This window comes from Asparagus officinalis, chromosome 7 (genome assembly GCF_001876935.1).
Source record: "Asparagus officinalis chromosome 7, Aspof.V1, whole genome shotgun sequence".
In the NCBI taxonomy this organism is placed as follows: Eukaryota; Viridiplantae; Streptophyta; class Magnoliopsida; order Asparagales; family Asparagaceae; genus Asparagus; species Asparagus officinalis.
The window spans coordinates 73,591,591-73,617,427 of NC_033800.1; the positions used below are offsets into that span (position 1 = coordinate 73,591,591).

Below are 25,837 nucleotides of genomic sequence, written 5' to 3' on the forward strand. Positions count from 1 at the left end.
CCGCGGCGGCCACCGCGTCCGATGAGCCCCCGGTGTCGAACTCTCTGATGGCGGCGATCAACCGGTCGCAGGCGAACCAGCGGCGGCACCCCGATACCTTCCACCAGCAACAGATAAACTCCTCACCGTCGTCGTCAGGCTCCTCCTCGTCGTCGTTCTTGGGGGTGAAGGTCGATCTCCAGCAGCTGATCCTCGCGATCCTCGACGACCCCGTCGTCAGCAGGGTCTTGTTGTAATGCTTAGTAAGGTATATTTTCCATTGTAAGGTAGATTTTTTTTTAATTTAGTAAAAGGCTCTTCAATCTTTTCAGACCAAATTTACAATTATTAGCTCAAGTGGTGTTGGTTTGTGCATTGTTCAAGTGTGTGTGTGTGTGTTTGTTATCTGTATAGCTGATATTTTGGTGGTTGGGTTGCAGTATTCGGTGGATCAGTCGGTGGCTGAGAGGTTGAAGAAGATCTGTTGTGGTTGATGCCCGGTAAGTGTTTGTTGAAATTACTCAGTTGGGTAATAATAAGATTTTTAGCTAGTTTCGGATGATGAAGGAAATTCAGATTGACTATTTGAAGTTTACAAGCATGAGCTTTTATGGTAGGAATGTAAATGACAGTTGAACTGAGCTGGATTTGTTCGAGTTTGAAACTTGGTTGCCTTAAAAATGTAAGGATGAGTCATGTCATGTGTTAGAGAGCTAGAAGTGCTCACCTCTAATCCTGATTATTTTGAGCTTGACAAACCTGATTTTGAGCCTATTGCTGCTATCGGTATCGAAATCTGGACATATTGATAGCTGGTGATGAGAAGATTGCCGAGTCGTATAGAGAGAAGTTATTCTGAGCTTGCTTGAAGAAATTGATGCAAACTGTTTGCTGAATGATATCTCAGAGAATAGTCAGTGTTGATATATAAAAATTTCATCTCGTCTTGTGTTTTTCTGCAGGTTCTGCATGATGCATTTTTCAAATATCAGACTAAACCAAAGCTTACAACACATGGTGATTTGTATCAAGAAGGAAAAGAGTTTGAGGTATTCTTCTGATCCTGTATCTTCAGACTATTGTATTATGGGCTGTTGCAGTGGAGTTAATTCTTTTAGATATTAAGGGCATATTTCACAGTTGATTACCAGACTGTTCTTTTAGGAGAGAGATTTGGGATCCTGAAGCTAGGGTTTTCAGTTTTGTTTCTTCTCGCCGTCCAAAAATGTTAACCCTGTCCGTCTGCTGAATATCAAACTATACTATGGCTTAAATTTTAATTGCATCATACTTGAATCTTATTTATTTTGCAATATGAAAAACTGTTCAAAGCGACCGACCCTTTTTAGAATAATCAGATGACTAATTTTATGATTTTCGACATACTATTGTGATGGGTTTGCTAAAATCATTTCATCCTTAATATTGAAGTATAATACATCTCTATGGTAGTAGAAGTGAATGTTAACCTTCTTGCATTCATTGGTTTCCATTACATTGATTTTCTTCATCTGAAGTTGGTTCTTATAATCATTATATGTTTTTGAAGAAGTACCCACTTCTGCATTTAAACAAATAGCAGGGTAGTTAGAATACATTCATAATATCTAATTTTTGATGAATTTTAATTTCTACCTGCCTAACATAGTACTGTTTTGTGAAAGCCAAAATTATGTGTCTTATGGCTGTAGAGTAGGCATAATTTCTGTCATATATCTTCAGGTCTCAAGACATTTAGCATGCTTTTTGTTATACTTTTTTGTTGGAGAGACTTTGCAGCTTGATAATATTCATGCTATTTACAGGTCAAACTGAGGGAAATGAAACCAGGAATGCTGTCACATGAACTTAAAGAAGCTCTTGGCATGCCAGATGGTGCTCCTCCTCCTTGGCTTATTAATACGCAGGTTGTTGCTTACGCTAAGATTTTATAGAAGCATTTCTTATTTTATTGTACCTGTAAGCATAACTAACAGTAATTAACTTTGTCAGAGATACGGTCCTCCGCCATCTTACCCACATCTGAAAATACCAGGACTTAATGCTCCTATTCCTCCTGGAGCCAGCTTTGGTTATCATCCTGGAGGTTGGGGAAAACCTCCTGTTGATGAAGTAGGTTCAGCGATACGCTTTTTATTGACATTTTACAAGTAATACGTCTTTTTTTTCTTTTTTCTAAGTCCTCTTTTTTGCATTACAGTATGGCCGGCCATTGTATGGTGATGTTTTTGGGGTTCAACAACAAGACCAACCTAACTATGAGGTAATTTTCCTGCCCTCATGTGATGTCATTTCTTGCTATAACTGCCCTTGAACTGTTGTATTGACTCGGTACTTTAGAGCAATCATTCATGACTCACGTATATGTCCTAATATTTTTGTTATCTGCTGGTTTTGGTTATAGGAAGAACCAGTTGACCGAAGCAAACACTGGGGAGATTTGGAGGAAGAAGAGGAGGAGGAGGAGGAAGAAGAGGAAGAACAAATGGAAGAAGAGGAAATGGAGGAAGGCATTCAATCAGTTGATAGCCTTTCAAGGTGCTGGAGCTGTTTTTCTCTCCAAATCTTGATTTTGGACATAGTTAATTACGTTATGGTCTAATATTCTTTTTATCCCCCTCTCATACAGCACCCCCACTGGTGTTGAAACTCCCGATGTTATTGACCTACGAAAGCAACAGAGAAAGGAGCCAGAGAGACCTCTTTATCAGGTAATTAATGGATTTCTACCTCTTTTTTTAATTTACCTAGGTTATCTGACTGCTTAATAATAGTTAATATAAGTCTACTGACGTTTTTTTTTCCCTTCAATTTTTTTTAAAAATAAAATTTAAACCTGAAGGTTCTGGAAGAGAAGGAAGAGAGAGTTGCTCCTGGGACTCTGCTTGGAACAACTCACACGTACGCATATTGATCGCTAGCTCGAATTTTTAACATAAAGAGTTTACTTATTTTCGAATGTTTGTAACTGTGATTATGCATTGGGCAAACTAGTTTTATTTATTTATTTATTTATTTATTTATTGATGCAGTTATCTGCTCACTGATAAAGACAAAGACAAAGCAGCTGCTGCTAAAAGGGTGAGAGGCCTTTTTATTTTTCATTAGGATTTCTTGAATTTGTGCATGACATTATCATGTCTAAACTTGTCACTCAAAATCTTCTCGACTGTTTTGCAGGTTGATCTTCTTCGGGGTCCAAAATCAGACAAGGTGGAAGTCACCATCCAACCAGAGGAGTTGGAGGCTATGGATGATGTTTTGGCTGCCAAGTAAGGAGAAGCCTAACAAATTACTCGCTGGGTCCTATGGAAACTTATGGGTGTTCTCTAAATATTTCATGATGATTTGATGTTCAGGTACGAAGAAGCACGTGAGGAGGAGAAGCTGAGGAACCAGAAGGAAGACTTCAGCGACATGGTTGCAGAGGTCTGTGTATACGGTTTTATGTTTGTTTCATCTTTTGTGTTTCTCATTTGTTTCTGCTTTTAAGCTTAGACGGAGCTCCATGATTGCTGCAGGCCGAGAAGAAGCGAAAACGTAAGATGCAGGATAAGGAAGGCAAATCGAAGAAGAAAGATTTCAAGTTTTAGTTTATATATCGAGCCGAGATGGCGGCATGGAAGTTTCCAACTGTTGATGTACCTTGTACTCTTGAGTACGTAACTTGTAAATCACTTAGCGCTCTCAGTAAACCTAGTTTTGCGTATGAAGATTGAGAAGTTGCTACGATTGTGGTGCTCGAGGAAACTGACATGTTACCTTATTTTATGGCTTTACTTCCGTAGGCAGATCATGCCATTTTATGTTTTAGATGTCAAATTGATGTTGTTCATCAATCATAGAATGTGAATCAAGCAATTCTACTTGTATGGTAGTAATTGCCCTAAGAGCATGTATGGCTACTATTTATATCTTTGAACCCTTACAAGTTAAGTTACTTATTCTCAAAACTCAATTGTAAGGGTGTAGAAAAAAAAATTAGTGTTTGGTATGCTAGTATAGTTTTTGTGTTTGGTAAATCATTGACTTGCATGGTTATTATTGTTGGCAAACGACTAAAAAGAACGTCTTGTTGAATGGATCTCATGGTGTGACTAATTAATTAATTATATATTAAACAGATAATTGCTATTGAAAAACTTATTGTTTAATTAACTAAGTAAATAAAAGAAAGGGATCATTTCACATTAATTATTGTTATTAATTTACTAAATGTTTGAAGTAATTAATTAACTAATTTATATTAATAAAATATTATTATCAGTGAAATTATTAATTAGTTAATTAGAAATTAATTATTTAATAATTAAAAATATAGTTAATTTAAATGTTTGCAATAAACGGTAAAAATTAATTGTTTCACATTAGTTATGGTTATTAATTATTAATGTTTAAACTAATTTATCATTTATATTAATTAAATATTCATTAGTAAAATTATTAAGGGAAAAGTGCTTCAAGCCCCCAAAATAAAAAAAAGAGAATGTGTGACACCCTCAAAGACTCCAATTGCGTTTCTTTTCCTATTTATATCCCTAATTAAGGCCTTATGTGACTTTCTTGAGATGAGTGTCTCTTATCCCTTACACCTAAGCAAAGACTCCAATTGCGTTTCTTTTCCTATTTATATCCCTAATTAAGGCCTTATGTGACTTTCTTGAGATGAGTGTCTCTTATCCCTTATCATCATCTCCCTTCTCTCTCCCCAAACCCAACCATGTTTGCTATATCCACTCCCAAACAGTAATTTTGGGAGTTAGATTGCCGAAAATGCCCTTTTGATGTTGAGGGTGTTTCTGGAATGGACTTGGCCTGTTTTGGTTTGGGAGAAGAGCAATTTAGTCCTCACACACCCTCAAAATTACTGTTTGCGATCCCAACCAACATAATCTCTCTCTTTAGACTCAACACCCATGGTCACATCACCAACGGCCCTCCTGACGCGGTCCCAACCAACATAATCTCCACTATCACCGATATTTGCACCCACTACTCCTCTCGTCTCCCCAAAAATGGCGCCACATCAGCATTCAACCCACACCTTCCTCTCCCTCTACCTCCCGTGAGCATTTAACTATTAATGTTAGCAACCGACTCTCAAACTTAACAGCTATACTACTTAAATCTAACTTATAACCCATAAGTTTAGCAATCAATCTTTAAGTTTAATAACCGACGAATAATATAAATAACTAACCCTCGAGAACACTTTGTTGTGGCTGTGATTAACTTCGGTTAAAAACAATCGTTTGTGTTGTTTAAGGTTATAATGTAATTTTTCCCTGCATTGTTGATGTGATTATAACAACCAACTCATAAAATTAGCAACTAACTGATAACTTTAACAGCTAACTTATAAATTTAACAATATATTATTGTTAAGTTTAACAACTAACTCATAACCTAAGGGTTTTTTTTTTGCATGTTTTTGTCGGGTTATTTGCAATTTCTAGAACTTTATAGGTGTTCTTTTCAAAATTTTGGGGGTTATTTGCCAATTGTAGAACTTCCAAGGGATTATCTGCATAACTTAATTTGGCAGTTAGTTGTTAAGCTTAGTAGTTAATTGTTTAGTTTAACTTTCAGTGGTTGTGGTTAGTAGTTAGTTATTATGTTTAACAGTTAATTATCAAGATTAATATAATAGTTAGTTGTTATGTTTATATATTGTATGTATATATATTAAGTTTAATGATTTTCTGTTAATAGTTGTTTGTAAAATCTTTGCTATTTATGTTTAGCATGGATGCTTAACAATATATATTTTTTTATTTTGTTAAATGTTATCATGTAATATTTTCTCTACAATATATAATGTAAATCTTTAACTTTAAGATCTGACCCTTATGCTTAAAAATAATATTTAAACCTCACATATAAGTCATGGGTTTAACAACCAATCCTTAAGTTTCTGACGGACAACAATAACTACCATTACCTAAATCTATCAATAAGTTTAACAGTCAATCCTTAAGTTTAACAATTAACGGACAACATTAATAACTAATATTTAAATTTAGCAACTGATTCTTTAGTTTAACAACCAACCATTAAATTTGATAACTAATTCACAACATTAATTCATGCCTTAACAGATGATGTTAGAGATTTTATCTATGATGAGTTTAACAATCACATGGCAAGAGTTCTTGGCCAAAATATCACAGATCAATACATCAAATCATTTCAGTTTTCAGACATGCAAGAACCAGTGCAAAACGCTCACCGAACTATAAAAGTTATTAAAAAATATATACGTGGGTATATGTATGTTTCTCCAATCTTTTTTATATAAAATTTTCTTTCTTTGAATAAATGATTAAATCAATTAACCATCAAAACAACTCGACACATCCTTGGTCTCTAATGCTTCATCTATTTCCAACAAAATAATAATAATAATAATAATTTTGCTCTTCATCTACGTCGATGGGTTCACTGCAATTAATAAAGATCGGACCTCGAGCTAAATTTCAGCTTCGTCTTTATTTACAGTCAGATCGGCCAGCTCAGGGGCTGTTTGGTTGTTGTTGGTAAAGTTGTGTATTTATGACACAACTTGAAAAGTTGTTGTCCACCTCATCAATTTTACTTTTATACATTTCTTTGTTTGTTTTTGATTCCATTGGAATCATAAAACACTTGTTTGGTTTGCAAAATAAAACTTTAATTGTTTGTTTGGAAAGTGTAAAAAGTGGTCCCTACTCAAATGATCATATTGGTTGGAATTATTTTTTATTATTTTTTCCTAACTTCAATGTTAGCTTTCTCCTAAAATCATGTCTTTTTTTCATGAAATCACTTTACAAGCCACATCAGCATATGAAATCACTTTATACTATTTTCACAACTACAAACAAACAATTGAAAGTGATGAAAGCTGACAATGGGACCCACTTTTTTACACTTTACATTATTTTACATGGTAAAAACATACAACCAAACAGCCCCTCAATAGCTGGCGTTGGAAATTGTCACCCATGATGATGACTATGGAGGGTTGAATTTTGGGAGAGAGAGAAAGGGAAGAGAGGAAGAGGATGATTTGTGTTTTTTTATTTTGGTGGTGGAGGTGGTGGGGGTGATTAGGTGTATAATAGGGAGAGAGAAAATGCAATTGGAGCTATTGCTTAGATGACAGCACATTTTGGGGGTTAAACACATTAAAAACTCAATTTAATAGCTACGTTAACTTAGTCTTGGGGTGCACACATTCCCTTTTCAATTTTGGGGCCTCAAAGCATTTTTCCCAGTTAGTAATTTGTTAATTAATAATTCATAATTGGAAATATATTTAACTAAAGTATTTTTATAAATAATAAAAATTAGTTATTTCATATTAAGCATGGTTATTAATTACTAATATTTGAACAAATTAATAAATCTATATTGATAAAATATTAGTATTAGTAAAATTACTAATGAGTTAATTAAAAATAATTATTTAATAATTAGAAATATATTTAATTAAAATAGTTTTATATATTACATCAATTTTGATTATTAATTACTGATATCAATAATAATTAATTTAATACCAATTAAATAATAATTATAATAAATTGACTAAATTACCATATTGGTATTGAAATAGTACCTTATGACCATATTGGCAATAAAATTATCTCCGACGACAACAAAGTATTTAAACTTGCACAATCAGACAAATACACCCAAAAGTAAATTTTCCACTCATTGTTCCGGCTAGCACCAAAATGATTTGCCACATGCGTTTAAGTGAGATTTTCATGATGACGTCATAACTATAGTTAGCCTCATTCATTTCATTAGAATGAGAGATCTTCAAATTAGAGTAAAAAGAAAAAAGAAGATTTTTTTTTTGTAAATTTGGGATTTTTTCTCTTTCTTCCTTCAAATTGAGCGTTCTTTATTGCTTGAGCTCGAAGAATCCATATTTTCCAGCAATGGAGGACCCCAATTTTAATAGAAGGAGAAGAAGCCCCCAAATTTAAAAATCCCTCTTTTCTTTTACTCTACTTCCCCGTTTAATACTTTGAAGGAGGCTAACTACAAACTGCCACATCATCATAAATATGTCACATAAGAATCACATGATAGATCACATGAGTGGTTGCCGGAAAAGTTGGTCGGAAAATTAATTTTTGCACCTATTTGTCTCATGTATAAGTTTAAATACATTTTTGTTGTCGAAGGTAATTTTAATACCAATCTGGCCATTGGGTACTACTTTAATACTACTCTGGTAATTTAGCCAAAATAAATTTATTTATTAACTAACTAATTAATTAATAGCTATTATTATTTAATAATAAAATAGAAATATAAATAATTAATTCAATAGTATTTATTAATAAATTTAACTAATAATAAACTAATAAATTTATGAGAAATATTATTTCTTTTTAGCAATAAAATATATAACTAATTAATTTCATAGTACTTATTGGTAAATTAATTTATTAATTAACTAATTAATTAATCAAAAAATTATTTATGACAAGAAAATATTAATTAAAATATATTTTATATGTCAAATTATTTATGGTTATTAATTACTAATATTGGCACTATTAAGTAATAATTTAATAAAAGTATTAATTAATTAGTTAATTAAATTTATTATTTCATAAGAGGAAAAATATAAATATAAATTAAACCAAATTCTTGAGATTTTCTGTAGATTGATGAAGGGGGTTCGTGGGTATTATGGTCTTCTAATAAGGAAAACTCCTAGGGAAAAAAATAAGTTGGAATTTCCCAACTTAAATTTTCCATACTTCAAGTAAAAAATAAGTAAAAAAGTTAACTATTATCAAACATGAATTTGGTACCTTATAAGTAAAAAAAAGTGCTTATAAGTAAGTTGCCAAACATGCTCTAAGTATGTATGATTTATGAAATAATATTTCGAGTTAATTGAGAATAGACCTTTCTAGTATCCTTCAATTATGAATAGATTTCCTATAGCTCTTTTTCTTGTTAATGAACTCCTCGTAGTACTTTTTGTTGCAAATAGGTCACATGAGTAATTTTTTTAAACTCTAAAATCGTTAATGTTTGAGGAAGTGGATAAACTCCTTATAAATCTGTTGGCAAGGATAAACACCCATTTGTTAATTTTTTTTTTTTTTAAATTTCACTAAGAGAGTGTATTCGCACTTGAGCCAATATTACATGGGGTCAATAGAACTACAAGAGGTTTATTTGCAACGAATAGAATTACAATAGGTCTATTTTCAATTGGAAAATACTAAGAGGGTCTGTTCGCAATAACCCTAATGTTTAAAAAATGAGGCACGTGACTTAATGACAAGAAGCAGATTAAAGTTCTACTCTACACCACCAATTTTAGAAACTTTGTGCTACTCTCCAATTACAGCTTAGACCGAAGAATGGCCAAACTCCGAAACTGAACGGGTAACATTCAAACCGATGCATTTTCATTTCCACTGAAATCAAAACTCTATTCAAATATTTCTAGTTATAACCATTATTAAAGTTCCATTTACATGGGAAAAAAGGACACAAAGAGACGGAACATGAACATTTAAGGTTTCAACATGAGTAACTGCAGATCAGCTTTGGCCCCTTCACTAGAAGAGCCCAAGATTCAGTCAGTTCTCCAGAGTCATCCATTTTGCACAATTTCTTTTGCTCAGTTCCAAGGATAGCCAGAGTCCAATATGTTTATATACAATGAATCCGACCTAGCGGTAAAATGAAAAATGTGGGTAACTCCCACCACCTCTCTTGGCTGAGGGAGTCTTGTGCAAAGTATCTTTGGCAGCTTGCTTTCAACCTGTGATAACTCCAACTTTCCTCTTCCTCTGATCTAAACAGGTCAGTAATAATTTATACAGGTCCTCGAAAAGATAGATGATTTAAAGTACACCATGAAACGCTAGACGCGGATCTCTTGAAGAGTGTTCATGTACGTATAACTTGAAAACAGCACAAATAATTTGCGAAACCTGCACATAATAAACTAGCAGCATTAAGAAGACGTCAATAACCTCAAAGGGAAAAGGCATGACAGGTTGGGCAAAACTAAAGGATATACACCCTAGATTTCCTATTTTAACAGTAATGTGCATGACATGAACGTGTGATAAATCTTAATTACATGATTAGGGAAGCACTTTTGTTTAAACTGATGGATTTAGTTATGGATTTCCTCTTTTGCAACAATGTAAATCACACAGCATTATTCCACCAAATCTTTAGCAGTTTTAACAGAATCCATCAGCAGAAGGCTGGAGGGTAGAGTCCTATAGTTGTATGGGTAATTGTCAACAGGATAGAGTCCAAAAACCAACACTTCCGAACATTTTTTCCTATCACATTACCTGGCAGATCAACATGAATACCTTAGACCAATGTTTAAAAAAGCAGAAGCGTAAGGCTGAGTGTTAAACCTTTTAATGAAGCGAAGTGTAAGCTTCAAAATGTGAGGCGTGCACCTCATAAGTTTAGGTATTTTAATTTTAAAGTTTGTATAAAGTATGAACACATAACATATAGTGGTATAATAATTTTAAATGTGTGAAGTATAGATGCAAATCATATAAATAATTAACATGCATAACATATATATGATACGTATATTATATTATATTATAATATATATATATTAATACTATATTGTGTGTGATCGATTTGTGTTATGCATGTTATATATACTATTATATATATATATAATTATAATATATATTATATATATTATATATATTATATATTAATATAATATATATATTATATATATAATTATATATATATATAGAGATGAGAGAGCAAGAGAGAGAGAGAAGAGAGAGAGCAGAGGTATGTCATCTTAAGTGGATAGCAAGCATTTGTCATTCTAAACTTTTATTCATCACTTATATATTATATATCATATATATATATATTATATATATATATAAATTATGGTATGTTGGTACCAAGCCCAACAATTTTTGTGCTTTGGTAGTGATGTGTCACATCCTCATCAACTCATTACCTATCGTGATATGTGGTCCCATATTTAACATGAGTGTAGGGGAGATGTGACACCTCCCAAGCACACTTTTTCGTGCCTGGTACAAGCATAACCCATTATTTCTCTCTCTCTCTTTCTCTCTTCTCTTCTCTATTATATATATACTATATATATATATATTATATATATATCATTATATATAAGAGAGGAGGAGAGAGCAGAGATATGGGTATGGTTGGTACACAAAATTTTATAACTTGCGTAGTGATGTGTCACATCCCCATCCACTCACTACACATGTGAATTTGTTCCACATTTGAATGAGTGGAGCGGGATTTACACCTCACTACCAAGCATACTTTGTGCTTTGTACCAATCATACCATTTTCTATATATATATATATATATATTACTATATACTTATATTTGAGAATAATGGAGGTGAGCTGGCCACCTCACCTCTCCCGTTGAGCTGAAGTGTATGACATGTGAGCCCCTATAGTCAACATCGGTTGTGGGGCTCACATTGTATACACTTTGCAGCTCCGGGAAAGATGTGAGTGCCAGTCACCTCATTATTCTCTCTCTCTCTCTCTCTCATATAGTATATTATATAATTATATATGAGAAGATGGGTATGCTGTGGTACCAAGCGCATTTCGTCTTGGTAGTGAGTGTGTCCTCTCATTCCAACTACTACCCATGTGAATGTGGTTCCTATTTTTATAGTGAGGGGGATGTGAACATCACTACCTAAGCACAACTTTGTGCTTGTACCAAGCCACATTTGCTCATATTGTCATATATATATATATATATATATATATATATATAGAGAGAGAGAGATTATTTACACTCACATGGTCATATTGAAGATACATATGACCATATTGATGATAGCCAAAATCCTTCTGTATCTTCCTATCTTGTCCTAAAGCGTGCGCTTCAAATTATGAAGCGCTTCTTTAGTTATGCTTCAAGCAATGAGGCGTAAGCTTCAAAGGAAAAATAGTTTTTCTCTTAAGCTTCAAAGTACTTGCCCTTCAAAAAGTTGTGAAGCGAGTTTCGAAAAAGTTTTTTCAAACATTGCCCAAGACAAGATATAAAAAGAAAATCATTCATAAAAGTACAATATAGGCAAATACGACTTAAGGTGAAATTACTGATCGAACTGATTTGATTAAGAAGTATCAAAGTTGATTAAGAAGTATCAAAGATGCATACCAAGCCCACTGGCTCTTATGTTCAGCCATTGCAAGATAGCTTTTGCGAGGATTGCCATTTATCAAGCTATATACTCTTTCTCCTTGGCAAGATCGAAAGCATGTTGAGAGCCAGATAGCCACTGGGCCAGTATACTTAAGAAGGATACTGTTACTAACCTGAAATTATATCAGTGAAAAAGTATCAACTACTCTATGAAAATCATCAGAGAAATATTTCTGAAGAGTACATCTATAGGATATCTATCAATACAGACCTAACTCTAAGCTGTTGTTCATCAAAGTTGTTTGACCGTCTTTGAAAATAGTGCAAAAGTTTGCATACACGAAGTTGAAAACCAATGGGTAAAAAAAATTCTGGATGAAAGAGTTAGGCCGTGTTTGGTTCGAGAGAAAATGATGGAAAAGAAAAAGAAATAAAAAAAGAAAAGGAAAGGAAAGGAAAATAAAAGAAAATAAGAGTCTCTCTATCGTTGAGAATTGAAAAGAAAATTGGGAGGAAATGATAATAATTTAATAAAAACAAGGTAGAAATAACAATTAACATGTTATATACAATCTATATTAGTAATTTTATAAATTTATCTTTCTAGATGAAAATTAGATACAACTGTTGTTGGTCCATTATAAGAAAAGATCGATACTTATTAGTATATTCTTGTGTACACAAAGGTTAAAGAAAAGGTTTCTTTTTCCAATATTACTCCCTTGCATCTTTTGTATTTTGAATGAGTCCCTCAAATCATTGACATTGCTATTAGACCCTTAAATTATTATGAGATTTTGAAATCCTGAATCATTTAACTTGTTAGTTGGGCTCCTTAATTCTCATGTAATTGTGAAATTAGTCTGCCCCAGTTAAGAGTGAAAGTAACAATTAAGGTATTAGTTTCAAACAACTTATGAGAATTAGGGACCTAAGGGCAATTTCAATATTTGCAGGGAATTATTCTGAATTAGCTTGAATATTGGAGGACCTAGTAGAATTTTAATTATTTGAGCTCATTTCGAATTATAAAAGACATAAGAGGCTAAAATAAAACCTTTTTAATTTATGGCAAACTACAGGGTAATGTAACATTTCCATGTGTCGCATGGGGCCCACATAAAGAACAAGTGAATATGTTTTTTTTGCCTAAACCTGAACTACACCTATTTAATTCTTTCACTTGGGCCCACATGAAATCAACTGGGTGAGCAACAATTTTGGTGATGTGATGTCCGAAGAGTTCATCCCCTTTGTCGAGTTCATTTCCATCCTCCCCGATAAATTTTCCGCTGCTTTCACTAGGTCCCGACGAGGAAAAGGAACGGGAAAGATTTTAGTCCATTTTCCTTCTGCTTACTACTGTTTTTATTTTTTATTTTATTTTTTATTTTCTTTCAAACTAAACAATTGCAAACAATTTTCTCTCTCTCTTTCTTTTCCTTTCTTTCAATTTCAACCAAACCAAACACAGCCTTAATCATTCTCTTGAAGAAGAAAAGATGCGAAGTATCACCTTCTCTGAGGAACTGACCTTCATGAGTTAATAACTTGCTCATATCTTTGTGCTCCAAGCTTCATACACATCGAGTGTGCACTTTCTATCAGAATACTGCACCCAGCGGTGAGATCTAAGTCATAGAAGGGTGCAATACCCAAATTGCCCCCAACATGTTATCTCAACAGCTCAGAGCGCACCGCACGGTGCGAGGCATTCTGATAGGATGTGCACATGAACATATCTTTATTTATTTAGGGGTTGTTTGGTTCACCTAAAACACCAACGAAATGTGTTTCCTTTTTCTGACACAGTGACCAAGTAGGATAAAGTCATTCCCTTCTTTTCTTTGTCTAGGTTGGTTGGCGACGGGCTAGAGAGGGCGGAAAACTCCTCCACCCAACCGGTTTTCTTTCCCCTATTTCCATGCAAAACGAGAGGAAATGGGTGAAAACTTACATTTCAACAATTATTAAAATCACCCCTTGTATACTTTTGTCAGATCTACAATTTTTTCATAAGTTGTAGATTGAGATGAAACTGTACCCTTGCATTTATGTTTATCAACCCTACTTAAATGTTGTCAGCCATCATTAATACATTAGAGAGATGAATACAGTATAACTAATATGAGAAGAAATACAAAAATATATATAAATATAAAGCAGAATTAACATTATGGAGTACTAAATTAACGTTAATGAAAAGCAAAGTATGAAAAAATAACAAAACAAAACATAGAGTTAAAAGTTTAGAGTATAAGAATGAACAAAAAAGATTAATAAATTATGAACTTAAGTCTCAGTGATTACACTACTATTATACTTATTACGATAGTCAGCCACATCGCCCAAGCAATCTCACTCATCCCTAAGGGTCTTCCACTAATTTATCGATTGTGTTTGTTCCCTTTGGGTTTAATTTGGTATAAAGTGAACTATATTGTTAACAGCTTCATTTACCACCTCACTCAACATAATGAAATCAGACTCGTTGAGCAACTCATCATTCAGATCGACAGTTGCAATGTTATACAGTACTACTATGCAAGCCAATACAATATCCACTTGTGTGGGGAATGGTTAATGTCGCTTAGCACAAGAAATATTGAACTGATTCTTCAATATGCCAAAGGTAAATTCAATCTAAGAACTCGAAGAAGAATGCCTTACATTGAATAAATCCTTTTTATTCTTAGGTGCTTTACCAGTATTATGTTTTTCAAATGATATCAAACACATCAATATAAGGAGATGAAACCTGGCATAGTTGCGAATCTAGCATCTCACAAATAGTATTTGCTTACAATTTATTTAAGGAAATTTATAAATAAGCCAAGTTTATATATTAAATTGGAAATTATTTGAGGTGAAAATTATAAACAATTACCACCATATACTCTCAATCCGTGTAAATGTGGTCTACATAATGCGTTTTGGAGGTCCTATTATCATTTGTCGGCCCCTCCCAACCTACTAATACATATGTGAACAATATATTTAGGGTACAAGCTACTAGCACATTCCATGTGACACCTTCACGGCCTCAGAATCGTGCAACAAGATTAATCGGCAACATTACATCAACATGAGTCCTATCTATCACACCAATGCAATCCTATAATACGTATATGAAATAACTAAGTTTACATATGTTTTTATTGAATAATGAATATACATATAACTGTATTTTAAAGTGGAGATAATATATCTTGAAATAAAGGTAGTGTAACGGGTTGTTAAGGATCTTTTGTAGAACATCATTGGGGGCTTGTCTCATTTATCACCCACGTAGTTAATAATTATTTCTAATATCTTGTTGAAATATCTACTAGTTGTTTACATTTCTTACACTAGTTATATGTCATTATATCTATATACTTTTCCTCAACTTTTACTAACTTTAGCAATTCAGCTAAAAAGGTTTTAACAACCCAAGAATACAAACATAGCATACAACAATAGATACAAATCACTCTTTTCTCACACGATTCATGCAAATTAGCAAGCTTTAGAAAGCTTATGTAGAGAATAGAGTATGGCCCAAAAATTCAAACTTTCACCAACTATAGAGAAAATCACAAGGTCTTATCGAACCGACAATAGATCAATACTTGTATGCAATGATGGAAATAGCTAAAAATTTTAAAAAAAAATGGCAAAATATATATCTTAAATTGGTAAAAAGAGCACGCAACCATAAATTACAGAAAATATAAAGAAAAAAAAAATAAAAAAGGCAGTAAATATATATTAAATTGTTGAAGTTGCATCAAGCAAGAAGAGTAGTGACTCCCCAAGAAAGGCAATGCCATTTTTCAAGATCTAGCAAAAGATCACAAAAACCCTAAAATCAATCAGATATTCGCATCAGCAGCATAAAGGGGGAAAAACCACAGCTATCAGAGAGGAACCAAGTCGCAAAGAAGAGAGAAAAAGAGGAAAAAGTGGTGGTAATCCTAGCCAGCAGAGAATTTTCCAAAAAAAAACTGTAGATCTTATAAAAGTATACAAGGGACGATTTAATAATCATCGAAAGGCAGGTTTTTAACCATTTCCTCTCGTTTTGGATGAAAATGGGAAAAAGAAAATCAGCAGAGGTGGAGGATTTTTCTGCCCTCTCTAGCCCTAAGATCGGTCGCCAAGCAGACTTAGACAAAGAAAAGAAGGGAACGACTTTATCCTACTCATTCACTATGTCGGAAGGAGGAAAGTCTAAGTTGCATGGAAACGGGCACGGGTACTGGTACGGGTACGGGTGCGGGTGCGGGATACGGCAATACTGTAAAATGTAGGATACGGGGACACGACTACATATATATATTGAATTAATATTGTACATAAGATAATTTTTTCCCCTTCATGTGTCATTAGAATTAAAATTCCGATCACGTTTTGAATTTTTTTATCATATTGATTATCGTGAATTGTAAACTACTCATCTTTTTACTAGACATCTAAACGACTCATTAGCTATATAGTTTTAAACTTGGGTATGGACTGAAACGAATCCGACCCGTATCTCATTAGTTCCAAAAAAAGACGGATGTGAAGTGTAAGCTCTACGTTCAGGAAGTCTTTAACAAGTGTTTTAAATTAACACTTATATATTATAATTGAGTACATGTTTAATAAATGCATGCATATATTCAAGAAGTGTCCATGAAGTTTGGGTACGGCAAAGTGTCAGGTACGTGTTCGGTACGGGTACGGCTTTATTATAGAAGTACCCGGGTAACATAGGAGAAAACTAATTTCTTTGTTTTAAGCGAACCAAACAACCTCCAAAAGTGGGAAACGAACCAAACAGGTCTTAAAGGAATCACTGTTATAAATAGCGGTAAATAGCCCCGTAATAGCGGCGCTAATAGCGTTAGCGGTCCCTTCCCGCGACGCTATCGTGCAATAGCGGTGACATATCACAAAATATATCTGTTCACAAAAGCGGCCAATAGTGTGTCATAATGGTAAATAGTGAGCGATTGCATTCGAAATTTGCTTTTTGATTGCTATTTAAAAACGGTTTGAGGCTTATTTTTTTAAATTAAACTCAACCCTTGACCATTGCATTCCACCGTCTCCTGTGATTTTCAGCATACTCCCGTCACCTCTCATAGCCTCTGGCACCTACCTTGATACTTCCTCTCACCTCCTTCACTGTGAGCTCCTCTTAGGGTAAACCTGTCACCGCTAAGCTCTTCTTCTCGAAGACGATGACTTTTTGACTCTTCCAGTCATCTTCGATATTACGTAATGGTTACATGTCTATTTCATATTTAGGATCTCTTTAAATCATCCAATATGTAATTTTAAATTTCTTAGTTTTTCTTTAAATTTTTTTTTAGTATTTATACATATATAAATTAGACCGCTATTTGGCTTTGCGTTTTTTACCGCTATTTTGTCGCAATAGCCTGAAATAGCCTTAGCGATGCCTCACCGTTACGTGACGCTATCCGCTATTGATAACCTTGAAAGGAATTGGACTTCACCTTTTTCCTTGTCCCAAAAACAAGAATACTAAATAAATAAATAAACCAAACCTCTATATTTCTCAATTTCATTGGTATGCTTGTAAGAATTTTTAGGAATTTCAAGGTAACTTCTATAATAATCTACTTCTTGCAAATCTAAAATAATTAGGATATGAAAGAAATTCAAGCTGTATAAAACACTCCATCCAACTCCATTAGAAGATATAAACAGCTGAAAGAAGTAAATGGGTAGCATCACAAGAACATGATTATCAGTTTTAGAAGAAATAAACCCATACTACGCCATAGATCAGAGCTGAATAAACACACTTCCCGAAAATAGAAACTAGACTACCAGAAAATAACATCGTGAAACATGATATAGACGACCTAGATACTCATTGCTATATAGAGGGGGAAAAAATCTTACAAGTTCCCAAGCTTCAATCGTTTGTGAACTTTTCTTGAGTAGATTGCTGTACATAAATCAAAACAAGAAATTGAACGAACATCATAAGGAAATTCTGAGGATATAAATCCAACTAGGGATATAAATATTCAATTACAACTAAAACGAAAAAACTGTACCCGATTGTTTTGTCCGTGTATTAGAGTAGTAGGTCTATCTGCTAAATAGCCATTAAAATCATATAACAAGACTCACTAAATCATGGTTATCTTGCGTCTTAGCATCATCAATAGAGCGCTCAATTTACATGACCAACAAAAAAGCCTAAAATAAATTATGGAGATTCTAAGTCTTAGGAGTAATGCTCCATTGCTGACACATTAGACATCAGAGGATTATGTAAGTGTTGTTGCGTCAGAGTGGTCGTGCAGATCACAAGTCCTACAGTACATATATATTAAGACATATGAATCAATGACAGCCTTTTGACAAGTTAACACCAAATTCTCAGGTTATCCTCAAAAAAGAGGGAGGGACATAATGGTTGCTGCATGCAAGGCATCAACTGAAGTCTCAATCATCAATTAAGACTCAACAGTAAGAGTTGATAATGACACTCTATTCAGATGCTTAGATTGAGTTCATGTGTACATGACCGTACTTTGGATGAATACAGACCTGACTAACTCATAGCTTCAAGAATGCACAATACTCCAAGACTTATGAGCATTAAAGCATTTAAAGCAAGAAAAGGTCAAGAGTAAGGCCAGAGGTGAAGGATAAGTCTGTTTTTCATTATTCAATATATTCCGTAATTAGGCCTCCTGTGCGACTTGGGAGTTTATATTAGATTACCGCTCTATTGACCAGGTGAGAATAATTATCATTCTAGTATTAGCTCTACAACAAGACCTATATGAGCACAGAGCATGCAGAAAAAATTGAAGTTGATGAACAAAAGCTAAGGACATGTTTGGTTGCGTGTAAGAGTGGAAAAAGAAGGATAGAAGATGGATTCTCCATGAAAACATGTATTTGGTTGAACAGAAGAAAGCTTGAGAACATTTTCAATGACAATAAAGGGCCCACCATAGACAGCTAAATTTTCATGTTTTGACATTCAAATAAAGCAGTGGAGTTGGAAGGAAAAGTTCTATTCACAATTTAGTATTATTTCTTTGACTATTCAACTCATGCTAACCACTCAAATATTGAAATAATAGACTAATCAGTCTTTCCATAGGAATGGTTTTGTTATAACCAAACATGAAAAGCAAAGGGAAAAGTTTTCCCCAAAGAAAATGCTAAACCAAATAAAACCTAACTTGAGATTGATTTTTTCTTTTGAACCACTGAACTTCTCCCAATAAGACTTTCCGTGCAAATAAAACTCTTGCAAGTAACCAAATAACCGCTAAGTCGCTCAGAAAGCAGTTGACTGAGATAAACCAGAAGACAGATTTTCCTAGTTGAGTCCTACCAACCGAGCTCTGGACCACTCACTTTTTCAGTCAGGTCTATAACAGCGATATCGGGTCGACAGTATTGATAGATCAGAAACTTTTATGTAAACAACTGTTCTCCTCAGCTAATTAACAAGAGCTGGCTAGATTTTAACCCATTGAACTGCGAGCTTTTGCACCGGCCTTGATATAATCAATGTTTGTTATGATTACGTAACAACTCTCGGTGCGTATATTGGCCTATCAATAGCATGTGTAAATACTTACAGATTGTAAATGCTGATAAAGATCCTAGTAGCCAAAAAAGGTAAACCTGCACCAAAATCATGGCAACACCATACTCTAGAAACTGGAAAAATAACATATGAAATATTTCTCAGCAATGACTACTACTCCTGACATGATGAGAAGGAAAGTTATATAGGAGAAGTTGAAAACATGGAAAATATACTAAACCCTACGGGAAATGTTATCAGAAATATTCACTAGCAAATCAAGTCAAATTTCAGATCATATACATATCAGGGAATTAAAATATTAGATTTAGAGGAAAAGCAACTGACCACACTCCATGATGAACGTCACAGTGATTTGGATGGCCCGAAACACCAAATTCGTCAAACGTAAGTAACTGAAAGGAAATGGATTATGTGACCTTTAAGACACAAGAAAAATTCATCATTGAAAAAGTAGATACAAAGATGTGTGTGCAGCGCACATGCACAAACATTCAAATGAATGCACACACACTATGAAAAGAAAAATAAGAAAATAAAACTAAGCATACACATTCGGGTTCACATGCATGCAAGAATACGGACAAACACTAGAGAAGCATCAGAGAGCCTATAGCAATTTCTGAACAGTGGTTATCCTAATATCATAGCAAGTTTTTTGTTGATCATCAAAACAATGACACGCATGAGTCCTATTATATTATCGCTACTAGGTTGAAACAAATGAAAATGCACAAAATTCATGAAATATAACCCATCAAAATTGCAAATTCGAAGCTACACCAAATTTGTTGTCATTAGGCCGCAACAAACAACAATGGACAAAATTTGTGGGTGAAGCCCAACATGAATTTTAAGGTACTCGTATATATTTCCCATTGGGTCAAAGAACGAAACTCGACAAAATAAACATTGGTCACAGCCCACAAAAATCGCGATTTTGAAGGACTTTTGAAGTATGCATAACTAATGTCATTGGGTCGAAATGAACCAAAATTGACAAAACATTGGGTTATACCCCACGAAAAGTGTAACTTTTTGAAGTACATGTAATTACCTACCATAGGGATGGAACTAAAAAATTGTCAAAACTGTGGGTTATAACACATCAAAATCGCGAATTTTGAAGTAGTCATAACTAATTTTCATTGAACAAAAATCTTGGGTTGTAGCCATGAAAATCCTCAATATTGAAGTTCGCACAGTTAATTGATATTAGGTCGAAATGAAAAAATGATAAAATCACAGATTATAGGTCATGAAAATCATAAATTACAGCTCATGAAAATCACGAATTTTGAAGTACGCATAATTATTTACCATTGAGTGGAAGAAAAATATTGACGAAAATCATGGGTTATCTAGCCCATAAATATCACAAGTTTTAAAGTACATATAATTACTTGCCACTAGGGTGAAAGGAAAAAAATTGCCAAAATCATGGGTTACAACCATCTAAATGGTGAATTTGTAAGTAGTCATAAATAATTGCCATCGACTCAAATGAATGATAACAGAAAAAAAAATCATGAGTTATAGCCATCCACGTAAATCATGACCATTGAAGTTCGCACAATTATTTGCTATTGCGTCGAAAGAATAAAAATGGACAAAAATCATGGACTATAGTCCATGAAAAGCACAAAATTTGAAGTTTGCACACTTATTTGTCATTTCGAAGTAATAAAAAAATGATAAAAATCATGGGTAGCTCATGAAGACCACGGTTTTTTATGAAAATAACGAAAATAGACTCCAATCACAAGTTATAAAACATGAAAATTGTAACTTTTTTGGTACATGTCATTGGGTTGAAAAGAATGAAAATGAGCAAATATCATGGGCTTTAGATTGTGAGATAACAAATATTGAGAAATGCCTAGTTAACAGCCATTGCGACGAAATGAGAACAAGAAAGGACACTAGTAGGTCATAACTAAAAGTCATGAAGTTCGAAGTAAGCATATTTACATCATCGGGTCAAAACAAACAAAAACTGGAAAAATCATCGATTATAGGCCATAAAAATCGTGAATTTTGAAGTACATGTATAATTTGTTGTCATTGGATCACAATAAACGAAACTGCACCAAAATTATGGCTTTAACAATATAATATGATTTTTCGTTAATTTCAACCCAACGTCAATTTTCTTAATGGACACTTTTGGAAGTTCTTTGCACAATCACTTTGGAATTAATGTATCATAGGCATAATCATGGCATTACTATGCATTCATTACTTTTCTTTTGATCCATTGTTTCCTTAAAAAAAGTGGCTGCTGCAAGCATAAATTGCTTAAGCCACATTGAATTTCCACCGCTATGCCTAATCTAATACTATTCTAAAAGTGTGAAGGGTGTTCAAACTTTTTCTCCCAAAATAGCCTCCATATTGTACCGAAAGTTACCATATTGCCCTCAAAATGCATTCAAATTATCATTCATCCACTAACATATACCATACAAATGCTATATCTTCACTATTAATAACCATCACGCTCGTGAATAAGGAATTCACTTAGGGACTGTTTGAATACCGCTTTCAGTTTGGGTATTTATGACACCTTGCAGCTTTCCGTCCAAATCGCTGCAAAATTGAGTGAATTGGGGGGAAAGTTGCAAATGTCATTGAAGAGGGAATGGGGGCAGCATCAGAAAAACGTCAGAGCTCTAACACTTCGTGGCAGCTTTCAGTTCCTTTACCGCTCAAAATACTTCAACCAAACGGGCCCTTAGTATTATATTAGTATAATAACATCTACATAGTTATAATATATACTCATTATAAACTAATATCATCTTCCATATAGTCCATTCATTTCTAAAATGTTTTCCATATACTTATTATGAGACTAATTTATAAAAGACCAATTAAAGCATTAGTAGCTGATAAATGATTAAATTATGTTCATCTCCTCTAACCTTTCAATTCAAAACCCTCATCTCCTCCATCCCATAACAGAAATAAGCCTTCATCCATCTATAAATTTTCTTCTTTTTCATCTCCGTCCTCTCACAAATCTCTCTATCATCAAAATCCAAAAAAAATTTTCCTCTAAAACTTCTCTCTTCTATTTACACTCTCTTTCATTTCCCATCTCATTATTGTTGGCAGCCTCTTCCCAACAAATGCTAACTCCTAATCCTGCTTATCGACCACCTTCATTGACAAAGATGATGGCTTTGTGGGTTGCGGGAGCGTGATGATGCAGCTCCAATCATGATATGGTAAGATCATCCTCTTCTTTATAAATGACGAATAGCTAGCACTTCATCCTCGAACGTTGCATACCGGTACAATTGCGCATTAGTGTCGATACTTGACTCTGTCGGATTTACGACCAAGGAGAAATTCTTATTAGGTATTGCTATACCAAGGTGAGAGCGAGCGCGTAGATGTGTTGTGGTTGAAAAATTAGTGTTAAATAATACTAAAGTTTAGTAGTTTATAGTATATGGGGTTGTTTGTTGATAAGAATACAATGTTTGGCGGAGTGTTCTTAATGAAATCATTATCTTTATCAACATGCCCAGTTAATGAAATCCTTATCTTTATCAACAAGCTCAGTTCACTTCTCTCAAATATGTTTCTCTTTTTTTTTCTTTTTTTTTCTTTTTTTGTCGCAAATAGAATAGTTGATTGAACCACTACTACAAAGCCCCCTATAAGCAAGTCATACAATTAGTTGTTGCTCTTATGCTCTATTAGCATTGATTGTGATAGCAAATTTTACTGAATTTCTATTTGAAACCATTCACGCCAATCATAGTCTAGGTTGGCTATTGAAGTGGTTAGTGGAATCAGTCTGATCATACTGCAACCCATTGTTCATATTTCAGAGTATATTTATTTGTCAGACAAACAAGATATGGGATAAAGAAGACTGTGAAAAAAATGTAAATTTTACATTCAATTGTACATTTCATGGAGCCAAAGAGATGCAAACCAACCTATGTTATAATTCAGATGAGATGATTTTGAAATTTGTCATTGATTTTTAAAAACATTGATTGTAAAACAAGGTAAATATTTGGTACATTATTCAATTGCAATTGATCGGTTTCTTGATCCAAAAACATGGCACAACAATGCTATTTGGTTGAGGCATGCATCCATGAAGTGACCAAGGGCAAAGTGTGCAAAGCCCTTTGAAGGTGAAACTTTTGATTTATGATCTCTTTTTATTCTCATCAATCGTTAATCAGTAGATATTTTATTGGATTAATTTTCGAAAAATCCTCTGAACTTTGGACGGTTATCAAATAGTCCCCTATAACTTTAAAAATGTCAGAAATACCCTTTGATTTAGGGATTCTCAGCCCCCCCCCCCCTCAATTTTAAGATTTTTCCATAAAACCCCCTTACAAGTCCTGAATGCAATTTTCATATGGTGGGTAAAATTACAGAGGAGAATATTTGCTTGTGGTTTCCACTTTTTTGGGGTTTGAATAACGTTAAAAATTGAAGGAGGTTTTCTAATAACCCTATAAAGTTAGGGGTTACATCATAATCATCCGAAGTTAAGGCAAGTTTTCTTAAATTTATCCTATTTTATTTTCATCAATTGATTTGTTACCTACTTTATGAATTTTACTTGAACTATTATTTTTGTTGAACAATTTATTTTTGTCGTAATCATCTGAATTTGAAATTTATTATTAAATAAGCAATTTGTATTATATCTATCTGTAAATGCATCATTATCTACGTTTTTATTCATTAAATTACATTTTCAATCTAATGTTGTACTAAAAGTATAGTCTATGTTAAAATAATTCTTCTAAAGATACCCTACAATTTGTATATATAATTGTAAAAATATTCATTTTGTTATGGGTGTAATTTTGCATGTCCTGACAATAAAAAGACATATATACATGAACACACATATATACTCAATATAATAAAACAATGTAATGTATCATTCAATATTAACTATTTACAATGATGATTTTGTTCAAATATTGCATCTGTAACTATTCCATTGCTCAGTTAAATTAAAAAGTGCCCACTACATTTCATTAACTATCCACTATTCACCCCACTTAGCCTAATATTGGGTGATCTGGGTGATTTCGATATTTTTACTATGAACTGTAAATTGTGCAAACAAGTGGTATGAGGCGTTAACTATCTTATTAATAAATAATTCTCTTAAATCCCTCCAATAGTTAAGACAAACATTATCTTGAATAGATTTCATTCCAATTTCTCCACCTTTTGAGGGGCATTTCAATTCATGTGATTGATTTATTCACTAGCCATTTTTTTAATAACTCTACAACACACACAATAGATAATTAATGGTTAGGAATAAGTGATTTTCTTTTTCTTCTTCGTTTCAGTACAAATGAAGGTTAACACAAAGAGTATGAATTTGAAAGTTTGCTTCCAAAATTTTATTTTTTTCTTACTGTTTTCTTCGATTTATTACGTGATGGGTTTTTTTTCTTTAGCCTGATTCATTTGTTTTATCACTTTCAATGAGTTTTATTTTTTATGGTGGTTTTATTTAGTATTGTGTGCTAACCTTGTTGATGTGTTTTATGATCTGCATATGTCACACTACAAAAGTTCTTGTATAATTTCTTAGCTTTACAAAAGTATGAGCAATGATGCATTAATGTCAATAAAAGTGGCTGTTCTCTCTTTTTTTTTTAAAGAATGGTCGATTAATAACTATTAACAGCAACTTCAACACAGAACTCATGCCAAAATAAATGATAGTTTGTGTCATCATAATCCTGATACATTATTGAAAAGACCATTGGACAAGATACACATCTAAAATCCTAGCCATTGACTCAAACATGGCAAAAGTTTACCTATTGATTCCGAGTCATGCAAAAAAGGCTCCATTAGACCACTCAAATCACATTAATCCCATCAAACCATTTAAACCCCCTTCTCATTATCATTATAAATAAAATATAATGATAAATGTTAAAATATTAAGAATAAATGTAGCAACGATCACAATTCTCTATGTATTAGGGGCTTGTTTGGATGCTTCAGAGTAAAGTGGGGTATTTATAACATATTATTTGGTTTGCATTCCTTGTGAATCCTAACATGATGTAATACCTAATTTGAAGTGGATTGTG

At 33.4% G+C, this 25,837-nt stretch overlaps 2 protein-coding genes across 5 annotated transcripts in view; one reads left to right on the forward strand and one right to left on the reverse strand.

The window, feature by feature from the left end:
• LOC109847355 (splicing factor 3B subunit 2-like) lies at positions 48–3,937 on the forward strand. Its single transcript, XM_020416587.1, has 12 exons — positions 48–224; positions 942–1,028; positions 1,785–1,886; positions 1,972–2,091; positions 2,180–2,242; positions 2,384–2,517; positions 2,609–2,690; positions 2,822–2,880; positions 3,012–3,060; positions 3,160–3,251; positions 3,339–3,408; positions 3,501–3,937. Exons 1-12 carry the CDS (start codon positions 48–50, stop codon positions 3,570–3,572), a joined length of 1,107 nt encoding a protein of 368 aa, XP_020272176.1. The 3' UTR covers positions 3,573–3,937.
• LOC109848368 (probable N-acetylglucosaminyl-phosphatidylinositol de-N-acetylase) overlaps positions 9,375–25,837 on the reverse strand; it is a 32,817-nt gene continuing 16,354 nt past the window's right edge. For 3 of the 4 annotated variants that reach the window (XM_020417828.1, XM_020417824.1, XM_020417827.1), the window contains 4 exons: positions 20,058–20,125; positions 18,053–18,098; positions 12,167–12,324; positions 9,375–9,935 (listed from right to left, as the gene is read on the reverse strand). In XM_020417828.1, coding sequence (XP_020273417.1) covers positions 9,866–9,935; positions 12,167–12,324; positions 18,053–18,098; positions 20,058–20,125 — 342 coding nt within the window. In that variant the 3' untranslated portion in view covers positions 9,375–9,865. The remainder of the gene's footprint in view (positions 9,936–12,166; positions 12,325–18,052; positions 18,099–20,057; positions 20,126–25,837) is intronic. The other variant, XM_020417825.1, reaches the window with a different exon arrangement.

What these genes read in the sequence shown, in the direction of transcription:
- LOC109847355 (XM_020416587.1), top strand. Translation starts at nt 48, where the DNA reads ATGGCGGCGATCAACCGGTCGCAGGCGAACCAGCGGCGGCACCCCGAT. An exon ending in ACGACCCCGTCGTCAGCAGG is followed by an intron (nt 225 to 941) that starts GTCTTGTTGTAA and finishes GTTTTTCTGCAG; the next exon opens with GTTCTGCATGATGCATTTTT. An exon ending in TCAGTTGATAGCCTTTCAAG is followed by an intron (nt 2,518 to 2,608) that starts GTGCTGGAGCTG and finishes CCTCTCATACAG; the next exon opens with CACCCCCACTGGTGTTGAAA.